This window comes from Passer domesticus, unplaced genomic scaffold, assembly GCF_036417665.1.
Source record: "Passer domesticus isolate bPasDom1 unplaced genomic scaffold, bPasDom1.hap1 HAP1_SCAFFOLD_55, whole genome shotgun sequence".
Classification (NCBI taxonomy): Eukaryota; Metazoa; Chordata; class Aves; order Passeriformes; family Passeridae; genus Passer; species Passer domesticus.
In genome coordinates, this window is record NW_026990163.1 from 195,410 (window position 1) to 219,640 (window position 24,231).

General features: G+C 51.4%; 1 protein-coding gene and 1 long non-coding RNA gene across 7 annotated transcripts; one reads left to right on the forward strand and one right to left on the reverse strand.

Moving 5' to 3' along the window:
* The first annotated feature begins 1,642 nt into the window (after nucleotides 1–1,642).
* Nucleotides 1,643–17,041, forward strand: LOC135292877 (zinc finger protein 239-like). 6 transcript variants are annotated; one of them, XR_010355043.1, is made up of 3 exons: nucleotides 1,643–6,181; nucleotides 6,368–8,584; nucleotides 16,710–17,041. XR_010355043.1 is itself a non-coding variant. In XM_064406951.1 (3 exons), the coding sequence occupies exons 2-3, from the start codon at nucleotides 6,130–6,132 to the stop codon at nucleotides 7,321–7,323; spliced, it is 1,008 nt and encodes a 335-aa protein (XP_064263021.1). In that variant the 5' UTR covers nucleotides 1,643–2,754; nucleotides 6,098–6,129; the 3' UTR covers nucleotides 7,324–10,547. The 6 variants fall into 6 exon arrangements, 2 of the variants coding, with proteins under 2 accessions (XP_064263021.1, XP_064263020.1); XR_010355042.1 differs by lacking the exon at nucleotides 16,710–17,041 and adding an exon at nucleotides 9,420–10,547; XR_010355041.1 differs by lacking the exon at nucleotides 16,710–17,041 and having other exon boundaries at nucleotides 6,368–8,245; nucleotides 8,344–10,547.
* Nucleotides 8,772–11,279, reverse strand: LOC135292879 (uncharacterized). The gene is made up of 2 exons (XR_010355044.1): nucleotides 11,163–11,279; nucleotides 8,772–10,915 (listed from the first exon to the last, which is right to left on the reverse strand). It is a non-coding gene; the product is annotated as an uncharacterized LOC135292879 (long non-coding RNA).
* Nucleotides 17,042–24,231: the final 7,190 nt, after the last annotated feature.

The following is a 24,231-nucleotide window of genomic DNA, read 5'->3' on the forward strand; positions in this document are numbered from 1 at the left end:
TCTTGAGCAATGCGGAGCCAGGGCAGTGCAGAGCAGGGTGGCAAGCCGAGCCCGGAGCCTTTGGAGGCTGCAAGGCTTAAACATCAGCCCCTGCAGCAGCCCAGATGCAGGTGCCAGAGTTGCCAAGGCTGTCAAGGCCTTGAGAGCGGGCAGGTGGATTTTGCATCCCTGTGGGCTGATGGCGGCTCTGGAGCCAGGAGTGGCTGTGGCTGCAGCAGGAAGGGTGGCTGAAAGTTTCCTGCCTTGCTTTGGTGGCATGGCTGCAGGGGCCAGTGCAGTGAGAGCCCCCTCTGTGCTGGTGACAGCTCAGCTCTTGGGGACGCGGCTGTGCCCCAGCCCAGGAGCAGCAGCAGTGGCCAGCGGCAGCAGTGGTGTCAGTGGGACCCCCTGTGCACAGGGACCCCCAGCCGCGGGGTGGCCGTGGCAGCAGCCCCAGGGAGCTCCAGCCCCGGGATCCCGGAACAAGTGGAAATCCCAACTGTGCAAACACTGCCCGTGCCCAAAGGAATGACAAAGTGAAGTGAGGTTTTAAAAAAAAATCAGTATTTATTTGCCAAAGATCGGCAAACACGAGGATTTACAGAACACCTTCCATTACAACAATCCTTATAACAACAACAACAACAATCTACAGGATTTATTTGCATGGGATCCTATGGACTAACAATCTTCAAAACATATTTACAGTGAACTACTAAGATGTGAACATATTTACAGAAATCTTCAAGTATTTTAAACGTATATACAGAGGCGTAATATGTACGGCCATCAACTCCATCTGTCCTGGAAGAAAGGAAGAAGGAAAGCTGGAGTCAGCTGCCAGCACTGGGCCTAGCTGGGCTGAGAGCTGGGCCCCAGGAACTGGGACAAGGGTGGCAGGACTGGTGTGGCCCCAGGCAAGTGCAGGGCAGGCCAGGGCTGGTGATTGTGGCAGCACAATCCAGGCCCCCTGCGGGCAGCGTGTCCCTGAGCGGGGCCATCCAGCCCAGCCCCAGCCTGGCGTCAGGGCAGCCACTGTGTCTGTGGGCAGGGCATGGGGAGCATCTGCCTGTCTTACTTGTGGGGCTCCATCTTCATCCAAGGACCATGGGCTCCTCCTCATCCTTCTCGTCCACTTCCATCTCCTCGATGTCATCCTCCACATCTACTTCCATCTCCTCAACCTGCTCTTCCACGTCCACCTCCATCATTTCTTCCTCATCCTGCACCATGTCCACTTCCATCTCCTCCACAGTGTCTCTGGCAGTCTGCAAGAGACTGCACAATGTCACAGTGGGGTTCCTGTCCCACACCATCCATTGCCACATGGCTGCAGCCTGTTCAAGCAGGCTGCCCCCTCCCTGGAATGGCACAGTACCTCCACTGGCGCAGCAGTGCTCATCCTGCTGGGATTGGTGCTCCAGAGCAGGCAGCAGGAAAAGGCCAGGCAGCAGCAGCAACAGCTGAGTGCTGACGGGCAGAGCGCAGAGCGAGCGCCAACTGAGCGCTGGCAGCAGGCAGAGTGTCTGCTGTGGTGGTTTCCAGGTGCTGGACGTTCCACCTGGAACACTGTGGGAGCTGTGATGTCACAGAAGTTTCAGGGCCGCTCCACACTGGGAGGTGGGCATGGTGGAATGATGAAATCCTTGAATGGTTTGGCTTGGAAGGGACCCTAAGGATCATCTGGTTCCAAGCTGAGCAGCCTCCCAGCACAGCAGGTTGCTGCGGCCCCTGTCCAAGCTGGCCTTGGATGTTGGTGGGCATGGGGCTTCCACAGGCTCTCTGCGCTGGTCCCAGTGTCAGGGACAAGCACCCTGACAGGAAAGAGACAGGAAAGAACTTCTTCCCTTCATCAAATGGATTCCAGCTCTTGCAGTTTGATCCCATTCCCCCTTGTTCTGTCACTTCAGTTGCTGACAAAGAGTCCTCTCCCACTTCCCTGTGGGTCAGGCTGTCCCTGCAGTGTCACACATGTGGCTGAAGCTGCAGCCAGGAGAGAGAGAAGCCAAGCTGCCAGAGAGAGGCAATGGGGAAAGTGACATGAGAGGTGAGAGAAGAAGGAAAAAGTAGAGACATGCAAGTCATTGGGTTGGGTGATTTGTGGCATTCATGCCTTTTATTAGAGGCCAGGTTCTCTGGTGCACTCAATGACTGTGTGATTGCGGCGTGTCCACAGTGAGCCCGTGTGAGCGAGCTGCACTCCCAGAGGCCGGAGCACACTTGCTTCAAGTGCGGATGAATGAGGCCAGAGACGGGTCTTTGTGTGGGACTCCAAACGCTGTGCATTGCCATGAAGAGGGTTGTCCTGGGTTGACTATATGATGCTTTCATCCCCAATCGTCTTGTTCTGTTTATACTGAATAATAAGTTTTACACCTTTAAGACTCTCTTCCAGACAGTCAAGAGGGGAGGGAAGAAGGGCGCAGTTTGTTTTCAGACTGCTCTCACTCCTCCACATTCCTGCTCCTGGACTGTGTTGTCTGCGGATGGACAGACAGCCGGACAGAGCTCCTTTTTTCCCTTTTACTTGCTTTTAGTTAGTTTTAGCTAGCTGAGGCAAAGAAGTTCTCCGGATTGTGATTTTTTTTCCTTTTTTCTTGGACCTGTTCAAGCCTGCTCTGGACTGAACACCCAGAAGAGCACCGGCAGCTCCACCTGTGGCCCCTGGCCAGGCCTGGGCCGCGGCGTTTCCAGCACCAGAGACTGATCAGAAACTGAGTGAGCCGAGCTGCAACCAGGGGAGAGGACTATTCTGAGTTTGCTTTCCTTGGATCAGTGAGAAGTTTTATTGTTTAATATTGTTTGGTTTCTATTGTTTAATAAACAGGTTTCTTTCCACTTTTCTCCAAAGAAATATTTTCTCCTGAACCGGTTGGAGGGGGGAGGGGCAATTGGATCTGCTTTTGTAGAGAAGCCCCTTTGGGAGTTATCTCCCAAACTTGCCCTAAACCAAGTCAAATACAGCTAGTGGCGCCCAATGTGTGGCTTGAGAATGTGGAAAAAAAACCTTTATTGATTGTAGGTTTGTTGTGCTTGGTGTGTAGTAGGTTAAAGTACCCAGTAGCCATGTTATTTGAATTTGTAATGTCTCTTGGGGAGGCCTTTATGTAGCTCTGGTCTCTAGACCTTTTTGAGGTTTCAATACCTTTCTGGTCACTAGGATTATTGTCCCTATCACGTAGTTTTTGCGGTAAAGGGGCATGGATTAGGTTAGCTATTGTGTTAGCCTTGGTGATAATGATTTATAAGGCGTTTACAAAAATACTGGCGTCTGTTTACGATATGTATGGTTTATGGTTTCTTCGTCCTATCCTGCATCCCAGTTCTAGCAGTATGTTTTGGGAATTTATTAGTAATTGCACCCAGCTGGTTAGAGGAGGAGCAGGGAATGAGGCTTTCCAGCCTTTCCTTTCCTTCTTCTCCTTTGAATCTGTTATGTCACTTGTAGAGAATGTTCAGTTTCCCCTGAATATTAAAGAGACCATCTTTCTGGTATTTAATCTGGTAGGCTTCCTCTATATGGTCTGCAGCTTCTCTAGAATCAGGGCTGAGATGTCTAGAAGAGCTGATGAGACCCCTGACCCAGAAGTAGACCCACGTGTGGAGAATCCTGAGTGGGGTGGAGAATGGGAAAATATGAGCCAAATCCTGAAAGAATTCTCTGACCCTATAGTCTGGGACTTTCCCCATGAACAAATTCAGAACCCAGCTGAGGTGGAGAAATATCTGAAAGAGAAGTATCATGATGACCCTAAAAAGAAAAGGATCATTGCAGTGAGCTGGGCCCTGGCATATGCTTATCGCACACTGCTAGATACTCTAGGGCAGCAGACCGAGGAAGAGGGGCAGGGAGATACATCAAGAGCTATCCCAGTCACTCAGGCTGCAGCCAACACCCCAGGCTCAAAGCCAGCAGCTAAACCACATAGTGAGCCTAAGCCAGCAGTTAAACCAGACAATAAGCCTCAACCAATGGCTGTTGCTACTAGCACTAGAAGTGGGAAGTGCACAGACAAGACCGATCGACCAGTGGATGATGATGATGATGATGCAGGAGAAGGACCCTCAACATTTCCTGACATAAAATCAGGAGTCAAAGCAACTGGCACAAGATCAGAAGCCAATATTGAGTCCTTCTCCCTGAAGGACCTGCATGGCCTAAGGAAGGATTACACCCGACTATCTGATGAATCCATAATTAGCTGGTTAGTCCGTCTTTGGGATGCTGCAGGTGAGGCTACAATTCTGGATAGCACGGAAGTGAGGCATTTGGGATCCCTGTCACATGATCCTGTCATCGACCAAGGCATGATGAGGGGGGCTAACCCTCACAGCCTTTGGGCACGGGTCTTGGACAGTGTAGCGCAAAAATACCTGTGTGCCGATGATCTCTACATGCAGCAAACACAGTGGAAGACCAGAGAACAAGGGATTCAACGCCTGAGAGAAATGGCAGTGGCGGAGATTATCTTCTCAGATGACATAACAACTAGGAATCCAGACTTGGTACCATGCACATCTGTGGTGTGGCGAAAACTGGTACGACTTGGGCCACATGAATATGCTTCTGCTCTAGCTATCATGAAGCGGGATGACACGGATGAGACCCTGCTTGACATGGCAAAGAAGCTCCGAGCTTATGCAGATGCTGTACATGTCCCAACACATGCCAGAATTGCAGTGGTGGAAACACGTCTGCAGAGATTAGAGGATAAGATAGAGGAGAATCATAAGAAGCTCAGAGAGGAGATTAAAGAAGACCTTCTCCAAATCTTGGCAGTACAGATCAGCACTGTGGGGCTGTCACAAAGGTGACTGGGATGAAGAGAATAATGATTCTCCCATTTGGCAAAGCCCCCATGCCTGTGAATTTGGCATTTATTCAGGAATTTAGCTGCTTGAGCTGGGCTTCTGGTGGGACTTTCAGCAGCCTTGTGTTCCTCACCTTGGGGTGAATGAACCTTGTCAGACTCACTGGTAACATTTGCTCCCTTTCCTCCAGTGTTTTTAAGAAACTTTTCAAGGAAGGACAAGAAAACATTTTCTTTCCACTGGCCACCGAGCCACCTACAGCCTTTTTCCTCATCAGTTCTCCCATAAGTTGCTCAGATGAAGCTGCATCCAAGTTTCCAAGAGTTCATCCAGAGAGAACCACAACCTCCTCAGAGGAGGGAACCATGCTGTTGTCAAAGGCACTTGGGGGCAGTGTCTAAACTCACTGTGCCCAAATAATGTTGCAGTCTGGTTAAGAAAATTGTCAGAGAGATGCTTCTGCCCCAATTAAGGTGCTAAGGAGACCAAATCCAAAGTGGATTTTATTGAACAGGAAACGTGAGGTAGAGAGAGACATGGAAAGAAAGAGAAAAAGAGAGAAGAAGGGGTAGGGCAAGGTAGTGAAGGGGACAGAGACCTCCCCTGGCAGGGCAAGTGTGACATTGTCCCCTGTGTGTGTGGCTTTCCTGGGGTGAGGGTTTTACACCTGAGCCAGTTTGGGTAAGGGGGGTGGTGTTCACCCCCCCAGCAGGGATTACCCCACTGTTTCAGGTTGCAGTGCAAGATGTAACCAAATGCATGTTTTCCATGACCATCTTGACAAACTTATAAACAGGCGGGGCAGTTTTCTTTATCTCTTCCATGACTCAGCCCTGATAACGCCCCCCAGGGGCTATCTTCTGTTAATGGGCCATTGAGTGTCCCTGCAGGACTGGTAAAATGACATCATCCCATTGTGGGATGCTCCGCCCAGGGGGAGGAGCCAGGCATTCCTACCTGGATATAAGCTGAGGCTTGCAGCCCCAGGAGCACCTTGCCTACTGGATTCCCAGAGCACAAGAGCTCCATAAGCACCACTGGACCTTCAGAGGAAGACCAGACCCTTCTACAGGATCACTGCTTTGACAGAATCACGTTCATCACTGCAACAGGACTGCAGCCACCATTTAACGGGACTGCTACCACCACCCGGACCAACAGGGTGCCGGGTTAGATCCTGACTCTGTCAGTTTAAGGCAGTGTATCATTGCGTTGACCTTATTGTAATTCTGGCTTAGACTCTCCCCCTGGTTTGCCTTCAAAGCAGTACAAAACTCAATGTACTCATCTCTTGCTTTCCTCCCAGAACAGAATTTCCCATCCCAAACTCTTTCCCAGATGGAGGAGGAAGCTGTGAGGAAGATGAAGATGCCCTGGGACACCCAGGCAGGTAAGGAGGAAGTCACTGCCCTTTTCCCCCTTTCCTTTGCTCCATGTCCCAGCCCAGCATGGCCCCTGGCTGCAGGACAACACCACTGGCAATGCTGTCCTGCCAGGGATGAACTGGGGGGATCTCCTACCCCTTCCCTGTGGCACGAAGGCAAATCCCATCCTCTTCTTGTCCTTCCTCCCCCAGACAATGACCTGAGGATGGAGACCAGTGAGGACAAAACCCCATGGCACAACTTCGTAGCAGAGGCCATTTTGAGAAGCTCCACAGCACAGGAATACAACAGGGAAGAAAAGCCCCAGAGATCCCACAGGAAGAGGGGCTGCAAACCCAGCCCAGGCTACTATGAAAAGGAAAGACCCACCCTGAGCCAGGAAGGTGGACAGAGCTTCAGCCAGAGCTTGGAGCTGGTGGTCCAGGAGCAGCTTCCTGATGGGGCTAAGCCCCACAAGTGCTTGGAGTGTGGGAAGAGCTTCAGGCAGAGCAGCACCCTGATTAGCCACCAGAGGATCCACACTGGGGAATGGCCCTACAAGTGTGGGGAGTGTGGGAAGGGGTTCAGCTACAGATCCACCCTTGTGACTCACCAACGCATCCACACCGGGGAGAGGCCCTATGAGTGCCCTCAATGCCAGAAGAGGTTTCGGATCAGCTCAGATTTCCTCCTGCACCAGCGGATTCACACCGATGAGAGGCCCTTCTGCTGCCCAGATTGTGGGAAGGGCTTCAAGCGCTACTCCCACCTCATCAGGCACCAGCTCATCCACTCCGGGGAGAGGCCCTATGAGTGCCCCCAGTGTGGGAAGAGGTTTCAGACCAGCTCCAATCTCCGCCTGCATGTACGGATTCACACAGATGAGAGGCCCTTCCGCTGCCCCGACTGTGGGAAGAGCTTCAAGCAGAAATTCACCCTCGTCAGGCACCGGCGCATCCACACTGGGGAGAGGCTCCACGAGTACCCCACATATGGGAAGAGCTTCACCCAGAGCTCTGACTTGACCAGCCAGGAGTCACCAGTAAGGGATGTCCTGCCAGTGCCCCAACTGCAGGAAGAGATTGATGAACTGCTCCAGCTTCTTCCCCCATTGGAGGACCCATATTGGAAAGAGCCCTGTGACCCATGGTGGGAAGACATCTGTTAATTTTCCTGCCCCTGCCAATGACGTGGTGTGAGATTGAAGAACATGAGGGTCTGGCCATGGCCCTGTCATCACATTCACTTCCACCTCAGGTCATTGCCAGGGGCAGGAAAGGGACTCTCTCTCTCTCTCTCTCTCCCTGAGTGTGGTATTCACATGCCTTCTGAACATGTGAATGTTTGAAGCTGTGAGACAAGCAGAGAAGAAGGAAAACATAATTATTACCTCTCTTGCTGTGCCTGTGTTGTGCTAAAGTAGAATGCAATATGGAGATTGTTTACTGTTGTGTTGTGTTTTTCAGGTTCTTAAGCTAAGTTGTATATTGTAAGTTGGTTTGTTCCATTCGCCCCTGTGGTTGTGTAATGGTTCTACCCAGGTTGTCTCCTCCCCTGCAATCCTTGTCAGTCCCCCTGTCCCCTCCCCTGTTACCCCAGTTAACATTATATCCTTTGTTTTGTCGCACCCTGGTGCTTTGTCTGTCACTCAGCAACCCATCCTCTCTATCTAGAAGCTTCTCTTCTGGGCACCAAGTGATTGGTTCAGCGGCTGGGGCCCTTCCCCTAGTCACTCCCCATTGGTCCCGTAGCAGTGTCCTTCTTTCCTTTTCCACTCCCTCCTGCTCCTCTATTGGTTGGAGGGCAGGCTCCACCCCTGTTGCCACCTCCCTTTATAAGTTGCTGTAAGCCCTTTTCCCACTGTCTTCAGCTTCTGGACGCACCTGGACTTTTCATCTCACTGCTGCTCCCAATAACCCTGTTTCACCAGAAGTCGGAACCCGCTTTCTTCACTCCTGTTGGCATCGGCCCAGAGTCCGTCAAGGCATTTGTGCCTAAGGCTCTCTCCTTGCAAGCGCAAGTGAGGAGAGTGCCCCCCACACCTCGCTGTCACTCACATGCTAAAAAGCTAGCCTGGGGCAGCCCTCAAGGTGGGCTTTTGGATGCATGTGGCCACATGTTTGGCACCCAGTGCGAGGGCTGAGGTCATCACCGGACCCTGTGGAAAGTGGACTCTGGGCTCTTGCAGATCTCCATCTGGACCTGCTGTGGGAGTGACCTCTTGAAACCACCTGGCCGTGAAGCTTCCTCCAGTAGGAGAAGACCCATCTCTGGTGGGTGGCACTCCTGGAGGCTCGAGGAGGCAGCTCCTGCACCCGAGGAGTCTTCCCCTGACAGGAACCACCCCCTTTGGTCTTTTGTTCACCTAACACTGGATTTTTCCTGAGAGGGGGCCCGAGTTGAAGTGGTGTCGAATTCTGCGCCTGACTGTAAGTGGTGTCCTCTCCCCTTTTCACCTCCTTCTTGTTCCCCTGTCTCTCTACCCCAGATCCTTTCTATTGTTGAAGGGTCGGGGCATCCTGAGTTCCTTTCATTTACTTTGAGCCAGGTCTTTTTAACTTAGCACCTTTGCCTCTTTTTCTCTGCTGTGCAGCCACCATCTTTTTTGACAGGGGCCGGTGTGGGTTTTTCTGCCTTTTCCTTTTATATTTTCTTACGGGTGGTGGGTATTGGTTCTCTCTCTTAACATCATAAGCCATGGGTGCGAGGCTTTCTGGGATCCAGAAAACAGTGTTTATCCAAGTTGAGGGAATCCTTGCGGGTGGGGATGTTCATGTTAAAAAGTGAGAATTAAGAAAGTTAATTGTTTGGTTGTTTTCTCATTTCCTGGAGGTTACCACTGGCCAATTGTATGGGGTCGATTTTTGGGATGTAGTCATTGCAAAGTTGGCAGAATTAGGACGGTCAGGGAACTCCTCCCTTTCTAAGATCATTTTCTGGTTTCACCAAGTAAGAGCCATTTTAAATTCAAGGTGGGAATGGAGAAAGCAACCGGCAGTTAACACTTTAATCCCCATTTCATGTGGTTCTCCCCGTCCTACCCCTCTTCCCTCTCCCGTGTTCCCAAAAGGTGAAATCTTGAAGGGAGCTTCCACAGTTGTCCCAGATTGGGGTCCCTATCTGCCCGGCTCTCTACAAGGTTCTCACCCCTCCCGCCCAAGAAGTCCCACTACAAACCAAGGCCTAACCCGGCCCTGGCCCCACATGGGCATTCCAAGCATCCCAAGGTGTCTCGGGACATTGATCTCATCCTGCCTCTGACAGCGACCACAGTGACTGTACGGAACCTCATGGAGCCAGGGGTCAGTTGTGACAACGCGGGTCCAAGGACACCATGGTGACACTACGGAACCTCATGGAACCAAGGGGCCACTGTGACACTCTGGTGCCTCATGCAATCAAGGAGATCATTGTGAAACTCGGGGCCCCAAGGAACCAAGGGTCCATGGTGACCTTGTGGATCCTGTAGTGTCACAGAGAAGCCATTGTGATACAGCGAGGGGGCATGGAGCCGAGGGGCCATGGTGACACATCAGGGCTTTGTGGGAGCATGAGCCATTGTGACGTTGCAAGGTCTCATGGAAGCACGGGGCCATTGTGACACTGCAGAAGCAGGGGGAACATTCTGACACTCCAGGGCCTCATGAAACCAAGGAGACCATTGTGACACTCTGGGGTCCCACAAAACCAAGGGAACAGGGAACAGGTCTGGCTGGCTGGGCCTCCTGGGGACCACCTGACAGGTCCAGCTGACCTTGGCATGTTGAGGGCTTCTTCTCATCTGTCCCTGGAGCACTGGGGCTCTGGGCTTTCCTTCTTATGAGAGAGAAGTGTCCTTCTCCTCCAAGGCCCCATGGCCAAAATTTGGATTCCTTCTCCACATTTCCTTATATGCAAAGGTTGTTTCCAGATGAAATCCGCCAGGAGTGACAGATCTGGTTGCCTTGGCCATCCAGGGGCCATCTCTCATCTGTCTTTGAAACACTGGGACCATGTGCTTTTCTTTCTTATGGGAAAAAAACATCCATCCCGACCAAGTACACATGGCCAAAATTGGGCATCTGTCTCCAGCATTCCCTATATCCAAGGATAACTCTGAGACAAAAGCTGCCAGGAGTGACAAGTCTGGCTGGCCTTGGCTTCCTGAGGGCTGGCACTCATCTGCCTCTGAAACACTGAGGCTCTGCGCTTTCTTTCTTCATAGAAAGAACTATTCCTGTCCACGTATCCACAGCCAAAATTGAGATTTCACCACCTCCAAAATGCTCTATGTCCAAGGATAGCCCCTAGACAAAAGCTGCCAGGAGAGACAGGTCTGGCTGTCTTGGCCTAAGGGTGGCTACCTCTCATCATCTTCCAGAACACTTGGACTTGGCACTTCTCTTTCCTGTAGGAGCAAATCATCCATCTTGACCAGGTGCCCATGGCCAAAACTGGGATTCCACTTCCAAAATTCTGTACATCCAAGGATTGCTCCCAAGTGAAAGTTGCCAGGACTGACAGGTCTGGCTGCCCTTGGCCTCTTGGGGACTGCTTTCCAAACACTGGGGCTCAGTGCTTTCCTTCCAATGGAAAAGAACCATCCTTCTTCTCAAGGTGTCCATTGTCAAATTAGAAATTCTTCCTCCCAAATTCCATATATCCAAGGACTCCTCCATGATGAAAGCTGCCAGGAGAAACAGATATGGCTGGCTGAGCCTCCCAGGAGCCATCTCTCTCCTCATCTCCATTTGAAACACTTGAGCTCTGTGCTTTCCTTCCTATGGAAAAGAACCATTCTTCTTAACAGTGCAGAAATGGCCAAAATTGGGATTCCACCTCCCAAATCCCCTATATCCAAGGGTTGCTGTCAGACAAAAGCTACCAGGACAGAGAGGTGTGGCTGGCCTTGGCCTCGCATAGCTGCCTCTTAGCTGCCCCTGAAACACCAGTGTTCTGTGCTTTCCTTCCTGTTGAAAAGGACTGAGATTCTCCCCCAAGTGCCCATGTGTGAAATTGGGATTCTACCTCTAAAATTCTGTATATCCAAGGGTTGCTTCCAGGCAAAATCTGCCAGTCCCATCAAGTCTGGCTGGCCTTGGCCTCTGGTGACTGCCTCTGCAACACTGGGGCTTGGTTCTTTCCATCCCATGTGTTATGAATAGAAAGTTGTATTTTTTTTAAGTTTCAGAGTTAAAAAAACCAAGCCAGACCGAGTCAGACTCCTTTAGGTTCCCTGTGGAAGAAAAGCCCTTAATCACTCGTTAATGGCAGGTGATTAACTGATTGTTTCCCTGATGCTAGCTGTATGCCAAGGAGATACCAAGGGAAACCCTCCAGGGTAAAGAGATGGGCAGTGACACCAGAGACAGCATGCAAATAAGAAACGCAGTGCACCCTGGATTTTTACAGTTTTACAGTTTTTATAAGAAAAACCCCTAAAATCACGAGCCAACAAGTGACTTAAAGTGACGTCTAAGGATGGGAGCATTGTCCCGTACCTGCTTGTATCTTTTTATTTCTCACCCTAACCTGAAAAGAAACTGATGAAAGAGACCCCCCCAGGTTTCTAAACCAACAAACCAAGGACTCAACGACTCTCCCGTGAGGACAGAGTCCCCAGTTCTGCCTGCAGACCAGTGGACAAAACTGCATCATCCTCCTGCTTCGTGCCACGCCTGGGAGCAGCGGCGGCGAGGGCGCAACCCGTCGATTTCTTCCCACCTGAGCTGATTCTTCTTAATAAAGGCATTAAAAAGGAGAAAGATCTCCTGCCCATTTATTTCACCATGGGGATCCCTGGGATACTGTGGGGACCTCATGAAAGCAAGGGGTTCATTGTGGCACCACTGGAGCCCATGGAACCAAGGGGCCATGGTGACACAGCGGGGCTTCATGGAACCCAGAGATCATTATGACTCTGTGGGGCCCGATGGAACCATGGAGACCATGAGGGCCTTTCAGGACCTCATGTCACCAAAGGGCCATTGGGACACCTCAGTGCGTCATGGAAGCAAGGGACCATTGGGACACTATGGGGCCCCGTGTAACTGAGGGAACATGGAGCAGGTCTGGCTGGCTTGGTCTCCCCATGGGCCACCTGACAAGTCTAGCTGACCTTGGCATGTCAAGGGCTGCTTCTCATCAGCTCCTGAAACACTGGGGCTCCGTGCTTTCCCTGCAATGGAAAAGAACCATCCATCTTTTCAGATGCCGGTTGCCAAAACTGGTACACTCCCTAAAAGATTTCTGGTGGGCAAGGGTATATCTCAGAAAAAAACTTACCTGCTCTGGCTAGCCTTGGCCTCTGGTGGTCACCTCTCATCTGCCCCTGAAACACTGTGGCTCTGTTCCTTAATTCCTGTGGAAAAGAACCACCTTTCATGCCCAGATGCCATGGCCAAAATTAGAATTTTATCTCCCAAATTCTATATATCCAAGGATTGCTCAGACAAAAACAGCCAGGTCAGGCTGGCCCTGTCCTCTGGTGATTTTCTTAGACTCTGAGCTGAATGTTTTCATTTGAAAACACCTTGGAGAGACCCCAGAAACCTCCCAGGGAGGGGTTTTGAGGCCTCGGGCACATGAGGACTACATATGGACAAAGGAGCTCTGTGCTCTGTGCTGTTGTGGTGGAAGTCATGTTCTAAGAGAAGGTGCTAGCACTTGCCTCCATGTCTAACAGAAAACCAATCAGTAATTAGCTTTGAGAATTGGCAATCTGTTAAACCACTAAGGAAACTATACACACCTCTGTGAAAACACATATTAAAGATGAGAAAGCCTAGGAGGGTCTCTTTCCCTTGGGGCCAGCAAAGAGATAACAAGGCTGGCCCAGCCCCCGTCTCAGCCGGGCCGGGCCGGCTCGGCCAAGATTCTGCCACCCTCGGGGTTCACCCGCAAGCCCCGGGCAGGGGGAGGAGAAGCCATGGGCCCCGGCCGTGCTGCTGCTGTGTTCTGGCCTGGCTGCTGAGATCCTGGCCCTCCCTCAGCGCGGCCCATCCTGACACAGCCCCAGCGCAGCCGCTGCAGAAACCTCCATCGTAAAACAGCTCCGGCCACAAGGACCCAGCCCGGCCGGGGTCACAGAAACATCTGCAGGCCCCGGGAGAGATATTAACTCTTTCAGTGCTTCCATCCTCCCTCGAGGGAGAGAAATGGACAAAGTGCAGGCACACAGAGGAGCAACACGAACACACCAACTTCAGTGAAGAGGAAGTTGAGCACCCGATGGGAGCTATGAGGAAATGCCCTGATCTGAAGATTTAATTCCTCTTGTAAAGCTAAGGAGAAGGATGTCATTGATACATCAGACTCTCTTTTTCCCAATAACGCATTGAAAATATGGGGAGATGACTTCTTCAGCAATGGCGTCCATGCTAAAGGAAGCAAATGTTGAAGTAGCTGTGATCCCATGGCAAGTTTGAACAGAGAAAGAGTGATGAGACCCTGTGCCCTCAGGGAGAGAAGAAAAAGGTCTCTGTTCTCAGAGATGAAGATGATTTCAGAAATAGATTAAGAGAACCTTTGCTTTTAAACAGCTTATCTTTAAACTAATACCCCATAAGTTGGCATGGCCCATAACCACAGCTGAGGGAAAAGCTGTGAAAAATGGGAGGGACTTGACGATTGCAGATTTTCCAGGCAGCTGGGATGTGGGCTAGGGGGGGATGCTGAGGGCAGGACAAGGGGCTGACAGTGCCCAGCCTGGCTGGGGCTGTGCCAGGAGGCCCCAGGGCCTCAGGACAAGGTGTCTCCTCCCAGCCCTTGGTGGCACAGACCCTGCTGTGCCCCAGGTCACCAAGACTTGGCTTCTCTTTGTCCCCACCTGTCATCACTGCCTCCAGTTCTCTGCTCTGCCTGGGGCCTGGGGACACCTTCTGAGTTGTGTCCCTCAGTGTCACCCATTAAAAGTCCAAGCAAATTTGGAGTTGGATTCTGACTTGGAGTTCTGGAGAGGTTTCTTCAGCTGCCTCTCACGGACTGATGTTCAGGGCCTCAGCACCACAAAGCCCCAGAGGGTCATTAAAGTCCTTGTGCTGTGTCTCTGCTGCTGAGCTGGGCTGAGCTCCTGGCACAGAGGCAGCTCCTGGTAAGCAAGAAGAGCTTCAAAAGCACATTTCTCTTGATGAGCAGCTCTTCTGCCAGCCCAGCAGGGCTGGGGCACTGCCTGCAGCCACCCAGGCACAGCCCAGAGGCACAGAGAGTTTCAATCAGTCAGGGCTGGGAAGGTGCTGAGAAGTGCCTGGGGCAGAATCACTGCCAGTCCTTGGCACAGGAACCTCTGGCTGCAGGACAATGCAGCTGCAGCTCCTGGAGCCATCTCCTAAAGCTGGAACATCCCAATGCCTCCAGACCCTGTGAGTACAACTCTGAATATTTCTGGTGCAGGGGCATGAAATGCTCCTGAAGCTCTGACATGCTGAGGGGTTCTGATCAGTCATAGAATATTTCCAGGACAAGGATTTTGATAAAAATAAGGAAATTTCTTAAGACTTTTTATTCAGTTTCGTACTAATTTGGAATGGCAGGGAGGGGAGATAAATATTAAAGGTTGATTATGAATTATATTGAGTTATGAATTATTGAATTATTATTAGTTATGAATTTATTATTTGTTCTGAATTTTGACAAGTGCCTGAGACATCCAGACTGTTATTTTTAGTGATCAGTAGCTTAACAGGAGATCCCCAATGTGTTTTCAGCCACTCTGCCCATGGACAGCAGCAGCATCACCTTTGCTGCACCCATCAGGCTCAGTCTGAGCTGTCCTTTCTCCAAGCTGCAAAGAGAACCTGCCCCCAGCCAGTGCCCTGCAAACACACAGGGTTCTGTCAGGCCAAGGAGAGTGCACAGAGATTTGAGGTCTGTGAGTGCTGGCAGGGAGAGATGAGGCACAGGGAAACACCTGCAGGAGAAAAATCTCCAGGAAACAGAGAGAAGATCAGGGAACGGGAGAAAACAAATCTGAGAAATGCTGAGGCAGGGAGAGTTTAGAGATGTCCACAGAAGGCCCTCCAGTGCAGCCCCTCCCTCTGAACAAGCCCCCTCCCTCCTGTCCCCCAGCCAAGCCTCTGCCCTCAGGGCCGGGGCTCCAAGGCGTGAAGCCCCTCCTGTGCAGGCAGAGCTGCAGCAGAGCCGTGGGGCAGCTCTGCAGACCCGGGCCCAGTTCCCTCTGCAGAGCACAGGGCTGGGAGCAGCTGCCTGGCCCTGGGGACTCTGGGAGGGGGCACAGCTGGCTCAGGGTGACGCTGTGCACAGTGCCTGGCTCTGGGCAATGCTGTCAGTGCAGCCAGGGAAGGAGCTGCATCTCCCTTCATCCAGTGCCAGCATAAGGACACTTGGAAGTCTCCCTGAGATTTCAGTCCAAGCTGGGAGCTTCAATGCAGGGGGCAAACCTGTCCTAGAGCATCTCTGAGTTGTAAGATTGATGGGGAAAGGCAGAGGTGTTCTGACACTGAAAATGCAGTTGGGTTGGTGAAATGAGCATCGTGAGTCCTTGGCTACAAATGTGGTGCTGGGCTGTGGTGGATCCATCTGCTCTCAGCAGTACTTGGTGAACTTTACAAATAACTTAGGAGTGCACAAATCCTCCAACTGAGGAAAGTGAAAGCCCAGAGAAACTCCAAATACAGTCAAGTGAGAGACCATCTCCCTACAATCTCCACTCATAATCTTTCCTCCGGGAAACTCACTGTGTTCTACCAGAGTGAAACAGAAATGCTGAGAGTTTCTGATATCCAAGAATACCAGGAGATTCATGGGGGAAGCTTAAAAAGAAAACCTCAGAACTCGTAAACACTAAAGAGGGTCTGTGTGGGTTACAGAGGAGGGTGTATGGGAAATGCCTTTGATTTTAGTTACAGGCATCTCTTCACTGTCCTTTCTCCATGAACAAGTCCCCATGGCCAGCCCCTGCAAATGTTCAACAGCAGCTCCATCAGGCACTTCCTCCTGCTGGCATTGGCAGACACGCGGCAGCTGCAGCTCCTGCACTTCTGCCTCTTGCTGGGCATCTCCCTGGCTGCCCTCCTGGGCAACGGCCTCATCATCAGCGCCGTAGCCTGCGGCCAGCACCTGCACACGCCCATGTTCTTCTTCCTGCTCAACCTGGCCCTCAGCGACCTGGGCTCCATCTGCACCACTGTCCCCAAAGCCATGCACAATTCCCTCTGGGACACCACGATGATTTTCTACACAGGATGTGCTGCTCAGCTCTTTTTCTTTATGTTCTTAATCTCAGCAGAATTTTATCTCCTGACCATCATGTGCTATGACTGCTACGTGTCCATCTGCAAACCCCTGCACTACGGGACCCTCCTGGGCAGCAGAGCTTGTGCCCACATGGCAGCAGCTGCCTGGGCAAGTGGCTTTCTCACTGCTCTCATGCACAGAGCCAATACATTTTCCCTGCCCCTGTGCCATGGCAATGCCCTGGGCCAGTTCTTCTGTGAAATCCCTCAGATCCTCAAGCTCTCCTGCTCCAAATCTTACCTCAGGGAAACAGGGCTACTTGTAGTTACTAGCAGTTTATCACTGTGCTGTTTCGTGTTTATTGTTTTCTCCTATGTGCAGATCTTCAGGGCCGTGCTGAGGATCCCCTCTGAGCAAGGATGGCACAAAGCCTTTTCCACCTGCCTCCCTCACCTGGCCGTGGTCTCTCTGTTCCTCAGCACTGGCATATTTGCCTACATGAAGCCCCCCTCCATCTCCTCCCCATCTCTGGATCTGTCCCTGTCAGTTCTGTACTCGGTGGTGCCTCCAGCCCTGAACCCCCTCATCTACAGCCTGAGGAACCAGGAGCTCAAGGCTGCAGTGTGGAGAGTGATGAATGGATGCTTTCAGAAACATTAAACTGCTGGCCAGTTTCAACAAATTGCTTGAAATAAAAGTTATCTCTGATGATTCTTTTTTTGTTTGGTTCTTGTATTTTTTTTGACGATTCCCATTTTAAATATTGTCCACACAATTATGTAATTGTTTGTGCAATTTCTCATTTTGTTTCTCTCCTCATTTACAGTGGCACCAGATTGTGTCAACAAAGAACTGGTTTCTCAATGGCTTTAAACAAGCTAAAGGATCTCCCATCAGCATTTTCTGCAGAGTTGCCCTTTTGTTGCCTTCTCAGGCACTGCAGCAGCAATGTCTGTGTGCAGAGCTGGGGGCAGATCAGTGCTGGCACAGCAGCTGTGCCCAGCAGCAGCAGCAGCACTTGGTGTTGGCAGTGCTGCTGCCGTGGCCCTGCCCCGCTGCCCTGGTGGCCCTGGTGTTGCTGCAGGGCCTGAGTGCTCTCGGGGCCGGGCACAGTCCTGGGGGTGGCAGTGCCGGGGCTGCAGCAGGGACAGGCCATGGGCACTGCTGGGGCAGCGCTGACGCCTCAGGCCAGGCCCTGGGGGCTCCAGGCTCCTTGCCCAGGCTCTCTCAAGAACACGGCCAGGCCAATGCTCAGCAAAACACATATGAGCAGACCCAGGCTGTTGGTGTGGTGACAGGCACCTGAGGGACCAAAAATGCCATCAGCCCCTGGGGCCAGCAAGGGCTGGGGGACACCAGGGAAAGCACTCAGCTTTGTCCTGGCCTCTGCAGTCAGCCAGAAAGTTTGTTCCCATCAGCTGGGAGTTTCCTGTCCCACTGCAGACCCTGTTGCTCAGAGCCAGGGCTGCCTGGCAGCCAGCCCCAAACTGCCCTCAGCATTTCCTTGGCTTCACCTTTGCTTTCTTTACCCATCCCTGATCCAGATTTCTTCCTATTGCCCAGCCCTGTCCCCTCCCCTGCAAAAAGCCAATTCCTGTTTGCCCTTTCCTCTCTGGCCCCACTCCCCATTGCAGTTCCTGACTTGGCACCACAGGAACGTCCCTTGGGGAGCAGGATCATCCTCCAAGTGCTGCAGAAATTGTCTGCAGGCTCCTGCAGTGCCTGGTGCTGCTCCATTGCCAGAGGCACCCCAGGCCAGGGGGGCACATCTGGGCTGCTGTGTCTGCCTGTGGGGCTCCCTATTCTGGGCAATGAGGAGGAGCTGCAGAGGCTCTGCAGGACTGACAGGATGGGCTTTGGGGCTGGCAGGAGAAGCTGAGGCACCTGGGCTGCTGGAGCTTCTGAACAGGAGGCCCAGGGCTCATCGTGCAACTGCTCCAAGGGTGGTTTCAGAGAATCACAGAATCAGCAAGGTTGGAAAAGGCCTTGGAGGTCATCAAGTCCAACCTGTACCCTGACACCACCGTGTCTCCTTTGAGCCTCCTCTTCTCCAGGATAAACAACCCCAGCTCCCTCAGCTGCTCCTCAAAGGACTTTTGCTCCAGTCCCTTCACCAACCTTGTTGCCCTTCTCTGGACACGCTTCAGCCCCTCCATGTCCTTCCTAAATTGGGGCCCCAGAACTGGACACAGCACTCAAGGTGCTGCCCAACCAGGGCCCAGCACAGGGGAAGAATCACTGCCCTGCTCCTGCTGGCCACACCATTCCTGATCCAGGCCAGGAGCCATTGGCCTTCTTGCCCACCTGGGCACACTGCTGCCTCATGTCCAGCCTGCTGTCCATCAGTCCCTGCAGGTCCCTTTCTGCCTGGCTGATGTCCAGCCACTCTGTCCCCAGCCTGTATTGCTGTAGGGGTTGTTGTGGCCAAAGTGCAGGACCCAGCACTTGGTCTTGTTCAACCTCACCTTGTTGGATTTGGGCCCTGGATACAGCCTGTCCAGGGCCCTCTTCAGAGCTCTCCTACCCTCCAGCGGATCCAGACTATCAATGCAGATATTGTAATCCACGCTGGCTGGCTCTGATCCCTCGGCCATCCTGTGAGTGCCCTGTGATGGCACTGAAGGTGAGCTGTTCCATAACCTTGCCAGGCAGCAAGGTCAGGCTGACAGGTCTGGAGTTCCCCAGATCTTGCTTCCAGCCCTTCTTGGGGATGGGCTCACATTGGCACCTCCACTCCTCTGGGACCTCCCTGCTGAGCCAGGACTGATGGTAAATGATGGAGAGCAGCTTGGGGAGCTCATCCACCAGCTTCCTCATTGCCCTAGGGTCGATCCTATCTAAACCCATACATGTGTGAGCACCTGAGTGGCTGAGCAGGTCCCTAGCTGCTTCCTCCTGGATTCCAGGGGCTGTTCTGCTCCTTGTGCCCATCTACCAGCTCAGGAGAACACTTGTCCTGAGGACAATCTGTGCTAATATTGAAAATCAAGACAAACAAGGTGTTAAGTATCTCAGCCTTTTCTTTATCTTTAGTTATTTTATTCTCTACTGTGTCCAATAAAACGTAGAGGTTCTCCTTATCCCTCCTTTTGCCATTTATTTTTTTACAAAAACTGTTGGTTTTTTTTAATAGAAAAGCCACCACATGAAGTTCTAACTGAGTCATCACCTCTCCACTTTTCTTTTTGTATAACCTAACATCATCTTTGGACACTTCCTGAGTTTTAAGTAATTTTTTGCTTTGAGTTGCCACAAAAGCTCCATGGGTAGCCAGGCCAGTCGTTTTCCTCACTAACTCAACTTTTGCCACACTGGAACAGGCTGCTCCTACTCCTTTAAGATTATTTTCTTGAAATGTCTCTCTCTTTCCTGGATCCCTTTGTTTTAAGGGCTGTTTCCCTTAAAAAATCAGTACCTGATTCAGTACTCCCCAAATCAGCATCCTAAAGAGGACAAAGTCTGCCCTACCTAATTCCAGTGCAGAAGTTTTGTTGCTGCCCCTCCTTCTTTCACAGAACATGGAAAACTTGATTATTTCATGGTCACGGTGCCTCAGGCAGCCTCCGACCCCCACATCTGCCACCAGCCCTTCTCTGTTTGTGAACAGCAGGAGACAGAGCTCCCCTTGGCGGTAGGAGTGTTACCAACAATTTGGTAAAACAGAAGACTCCTTAACACCACTGTAGCACTAAGAAGCAGCATTCTTTATTCAGCCAGATGCACAGAGCATAGCTTCTCCCAAAGCTGTGCATGCTGAGCACAGGAAAGTTTCTGTTTATATTCTGTATTTTGCACACATATTCATTGATTGCCCTGGACTAAACACACATATGATAATAATTTCCCCAAAATCATTAACATACTTCTCCTCCCCTTTACCCATGTGTTCTTCTATCCTAGGAGTCTCTCTGGTGGTCCCTGGTGGTCGTGGACCCCAATGTTCCAGTGGGCCTGGCTGAACTTCCTGAACTGGAAGTTCACCAGGCCACACTGAGGCTGGTGAACTTCCAGTTCCCCTTCTCACACAATGGGCATTGTGTGGTTTCCATAGGCCTGGGGTTTTGGAGAACAAGCTCCAGGTGTGAGCTCACCTGCTGTAGGCAATTGATCATCTGGTAACATGAGGTGACAGAATGGGCTATGACATCACAGAGTGCGTTAGGTGAGGTTATCAAGAACTATGACATCATAGACTGCCTCCGTGACGTCACAGAACTAGCTGTGACATCACAGGGCAGAGGTCTGGCATCACAGAGAAGACTATGACATCACAGAGTCAGCTGTGACATCAAAGACCACCTGTGTGACATCTAAGAATGCGCTGTGACATCCCAGAGGGGCTGTGTGACATCCCAGGAGGGCTGTGTGAGGTCACTGGGTTGCTCACTCCATCCCAGCTCCCCCTCGCAGTTTCTCCCAACAAGTCCAATGCTGTTCATGCCCAGCAGGGTCCCTGTCCCCCGGTATCCCCCCACTCCACCTGGAGCCACAGCCTCCAGCAAAGGATGTTGCACAGGATCTACCCCAGAGCCTGACATGGGGACAAGGGGCCAGGGCTGTGTGACCAGGACATCAAGGACGTGGATGATCCAGGTCACTGTGGCCTGATTTGGGTTGCCCAGGGCAGGAAAGATGTCTGGCAGCTGGAGCAGGGTTAGGGAAGGGCCTCCAAGGTGGGGCTGGAAGCCTTGGGCTGTGGGAAGAGGCTGAGGGAGCTGGGCTTGTCCAGCCCAGAGCAGGGAAGGCTGAGGGGCTCCTCATCCCAGCCCAGAGCAGTGCCAGTGAGGAGGTGATGGAGAACACAGAGCCAGGCTCTGCACCCGGGGGCCTGGTGGGAGCATCCTGATACAAGAACCTAATTGTGTTTATATCTATCACAGAAATATGTTTTTCTGAAATTAATTCTAGTATGGAAATCACTTGTGGATGGTGGACTCATCAGACACTGCTGGGACGTTGCACATAGCTCAGGAAAGAGTGTGATTGTTATTAAATTGTATCCTGTTCAACCATGGTCTGTTTGCCATGAAGAGAAACTTTCAGTTGGTTCCTGTGCCCTCAAGATTTCCGTTTTGAAGCATGCCCACCTTTCCCGAACTCCTTTGTTTTTAAGGGCTGCTTCCCAAGGAACTTTCTGAATAAGTCTCCTGAGAAGCCAAAGTCTCCGGAAGTCCAGTATAAGAGTCTTACTGACATTCCTTCTCATTTCACCAAATATCAAAAAGTCTGTAATTTCATGATCACTCTGCCCCAAGCAGCCTTTAACCACCACATCTCCCACCAGCCCATCTCTATTGGAAAACAAAAAGATCTAACACAGTCCCTCCCCTGATGTGCCCACCCACCAGCTGTGACAAAAGGTTGTCCTCCACACACTCTAAAAATTTCCTGGACTGCCTTTCTTTCTACTGTATTGAGTTCCCAGCAGATGTTAAAGTTACCTACAAGAACAAGGGCTGATGAGCCTGAAACATTCTCTAGCTGCTTATAGAATGAGTTGTCCACCACTTCTTCTTGGCAGGGTGGACGATAACAGACTCCCAGTAGGATGTCAGCCTTGTTGGTATTCCCTCTAATTCTCACCCAGACGCATTCATCTTCATCATCATTAGTTTCAATACCTGTGGTGTCCAAAGCCTCCCTAACATAAAGGGGCACCCCTCCACCTCTTCTCCCTTTCCCATCTCACCTAAAGAGCTTGTAGCCATCCAGTGCAGCACTCCAGCCATGTGAGTCATTCCACGATGTTTCTGTAATGGCAATTACATCATAGCTCTGCTGTTGGACCATGGCCTCCAGCTCTTCCTGTTTGTTACCCATGCTGCATGCACTGGTATCCATGCACCTCAGCTGGGCTGCTGATTTCACCCCTAACTCAGGCTTACCACCCTTGGGCCTGCTTCCAGACAGCCCAACAGCATCCCCTTCCCCCTTCAATCCTAGTTTAAAGCCCTCTCAACAAGTTCTGCCAGTTCATGAGCTAAAATTCTTCTGCCCTTAACAGAAAGATGGAGCCTGATGCTGTAAAAGTTGCCGCATGATTAAAGAATCCAAACTTCTGTTGGTAACACCAACCCTTAAGCCACTTGTTAATAATTTGAGCTCTCCTATTCCTTTCACTGTTCTTCTTAGCCACCAAAGGGACTGAGGAAAAGACTGCCTGTGCCCCTGTCCTATCAACCACTTGTTCCAGTGCCCTAAAGTCCCTTTTAATTGTCCTGACACTCCTCTTTTCAATCTCATCACTGCCAGCCTGGAGTATCAGCAGTGGGTAATAATCAGCAGGCTGAATCAGCCCAGGCAGTCTCTCAGTGATATCCTGTACCCAGGCCCCAGGGAGGCAGCAGACCTCTCTGTGGGGTGGGTCTGGTCAATATATGGGGCCCTCTGCTCCCATCAGGATGGAGTCACCCACTACAACTACTCTTCTTCTCTTTTTGATATTAAAAGTGGTGATCCTTCTCATAGATGAATCATAATTGGGAGGCAGATAATTTTCTTTTAAGTCTGACTCTCTAGATCCAGGGGTTCATACATGTTCTGAAGTGGCACCTGACTAACGGATGGGGATCAGGAGGAGTTTTTATTAATACTTCCCTGAGCAAGGACCCATTTCCACTCCCCTTCATCTACCAAGCATTCTTCTATACAGTGGGAGGCATAGGAGTCCTTTGGTCTTTGGTGGGCCTCCCTTAAGGATGGAAGGGCCAAACTCCACCAATCTATTTCCCTTTTCCTGATACTCCCTTAGTCTTTCAACTTCCTCTCTAAGCTCAGTGACCAATGAAAGGAGATTGTTCACATCTTCACACCACAGGCAGATTTCTTCCAACACCCCCTGAAACAACTGACAAGCTCAAACACTCCACACAGGAATGGGTTTGGAGAGATGGATCCTTTTTGGAGGGTTCCACCCGGTTACTTTTACTAACTGCAGTTTTCGATCACATAAAAACCATTACTACCAGAAATCCCAAAACCAACCAACCAACCAACCAACAGAAACACCGCAAACAACACACAGTAAAACCTACTAGCAAGAAAACTTGCAACCCTGACTTAAAAATGCAGTTGTTAGAATGGTGGGTGCTGCTGCCTACTATCTGTTCCCAACAAACCTCTGCTGTAGAAAAGCAGGTTGAATTAACATTCAGACAATACAGTCAAGCCCCCACTCAACACTCACCACAGCTGGCTCAGCAATACAGGCAAGAAAGGCTCTTTTTGCAAGGTTTTATTCCAGCAGAGTATCACATGTGGCTACAAGGAACCCAGATGAAAAGAGAACAACCACGTGGAGCAGGCAGCTTAAGAAGGGGAAGGGGTGGAGGGTGGAGCTAAGGGCAGAGCAGAGGGGCTTGGTCTCCAGGGGAAAGGGCACAGCCAGGGGTATCCAACCAATGAGGGGACAGGGCAAGGAGAAACCAGGAATCCGTGAGACAGAAGTCCAATGGGGAATCTGTCTTTTCCCCCAGCAGGACCACCTCTATGGTAAGTAGTTACTGCCATTGCCAGGGCCGAGGACTTAAGAATTGGCTGAAATGGGAGAGTTCATGGGATGCTACACTGCCTGCTTGCCCTGCCTGCATGAACTGCCTCGCAAGCTGCCGTGCCACGCTCTCAGAGGCGTGCCACACCCATTTGCCCACAAACTGCTGTGCCACACTCTCAGAGCCATGCCATGCCCGTTTGCCCACACACTGCCGTGCCACACTCTCAGAGCCGTGCCACACTCCTGTTTGCCCACACACTGACATGCCACACTCTCAGAGCCATGCCATGCCCGTTTCCCCACACACTGCGGTGCCACACTCTCAGAGCCGTGCCACACTCCTGTTTGCCCACACACTGCCGTGCCACACTCTCAGAGCTGTGCCACACCCCTGTTTGCTCACACACTGAC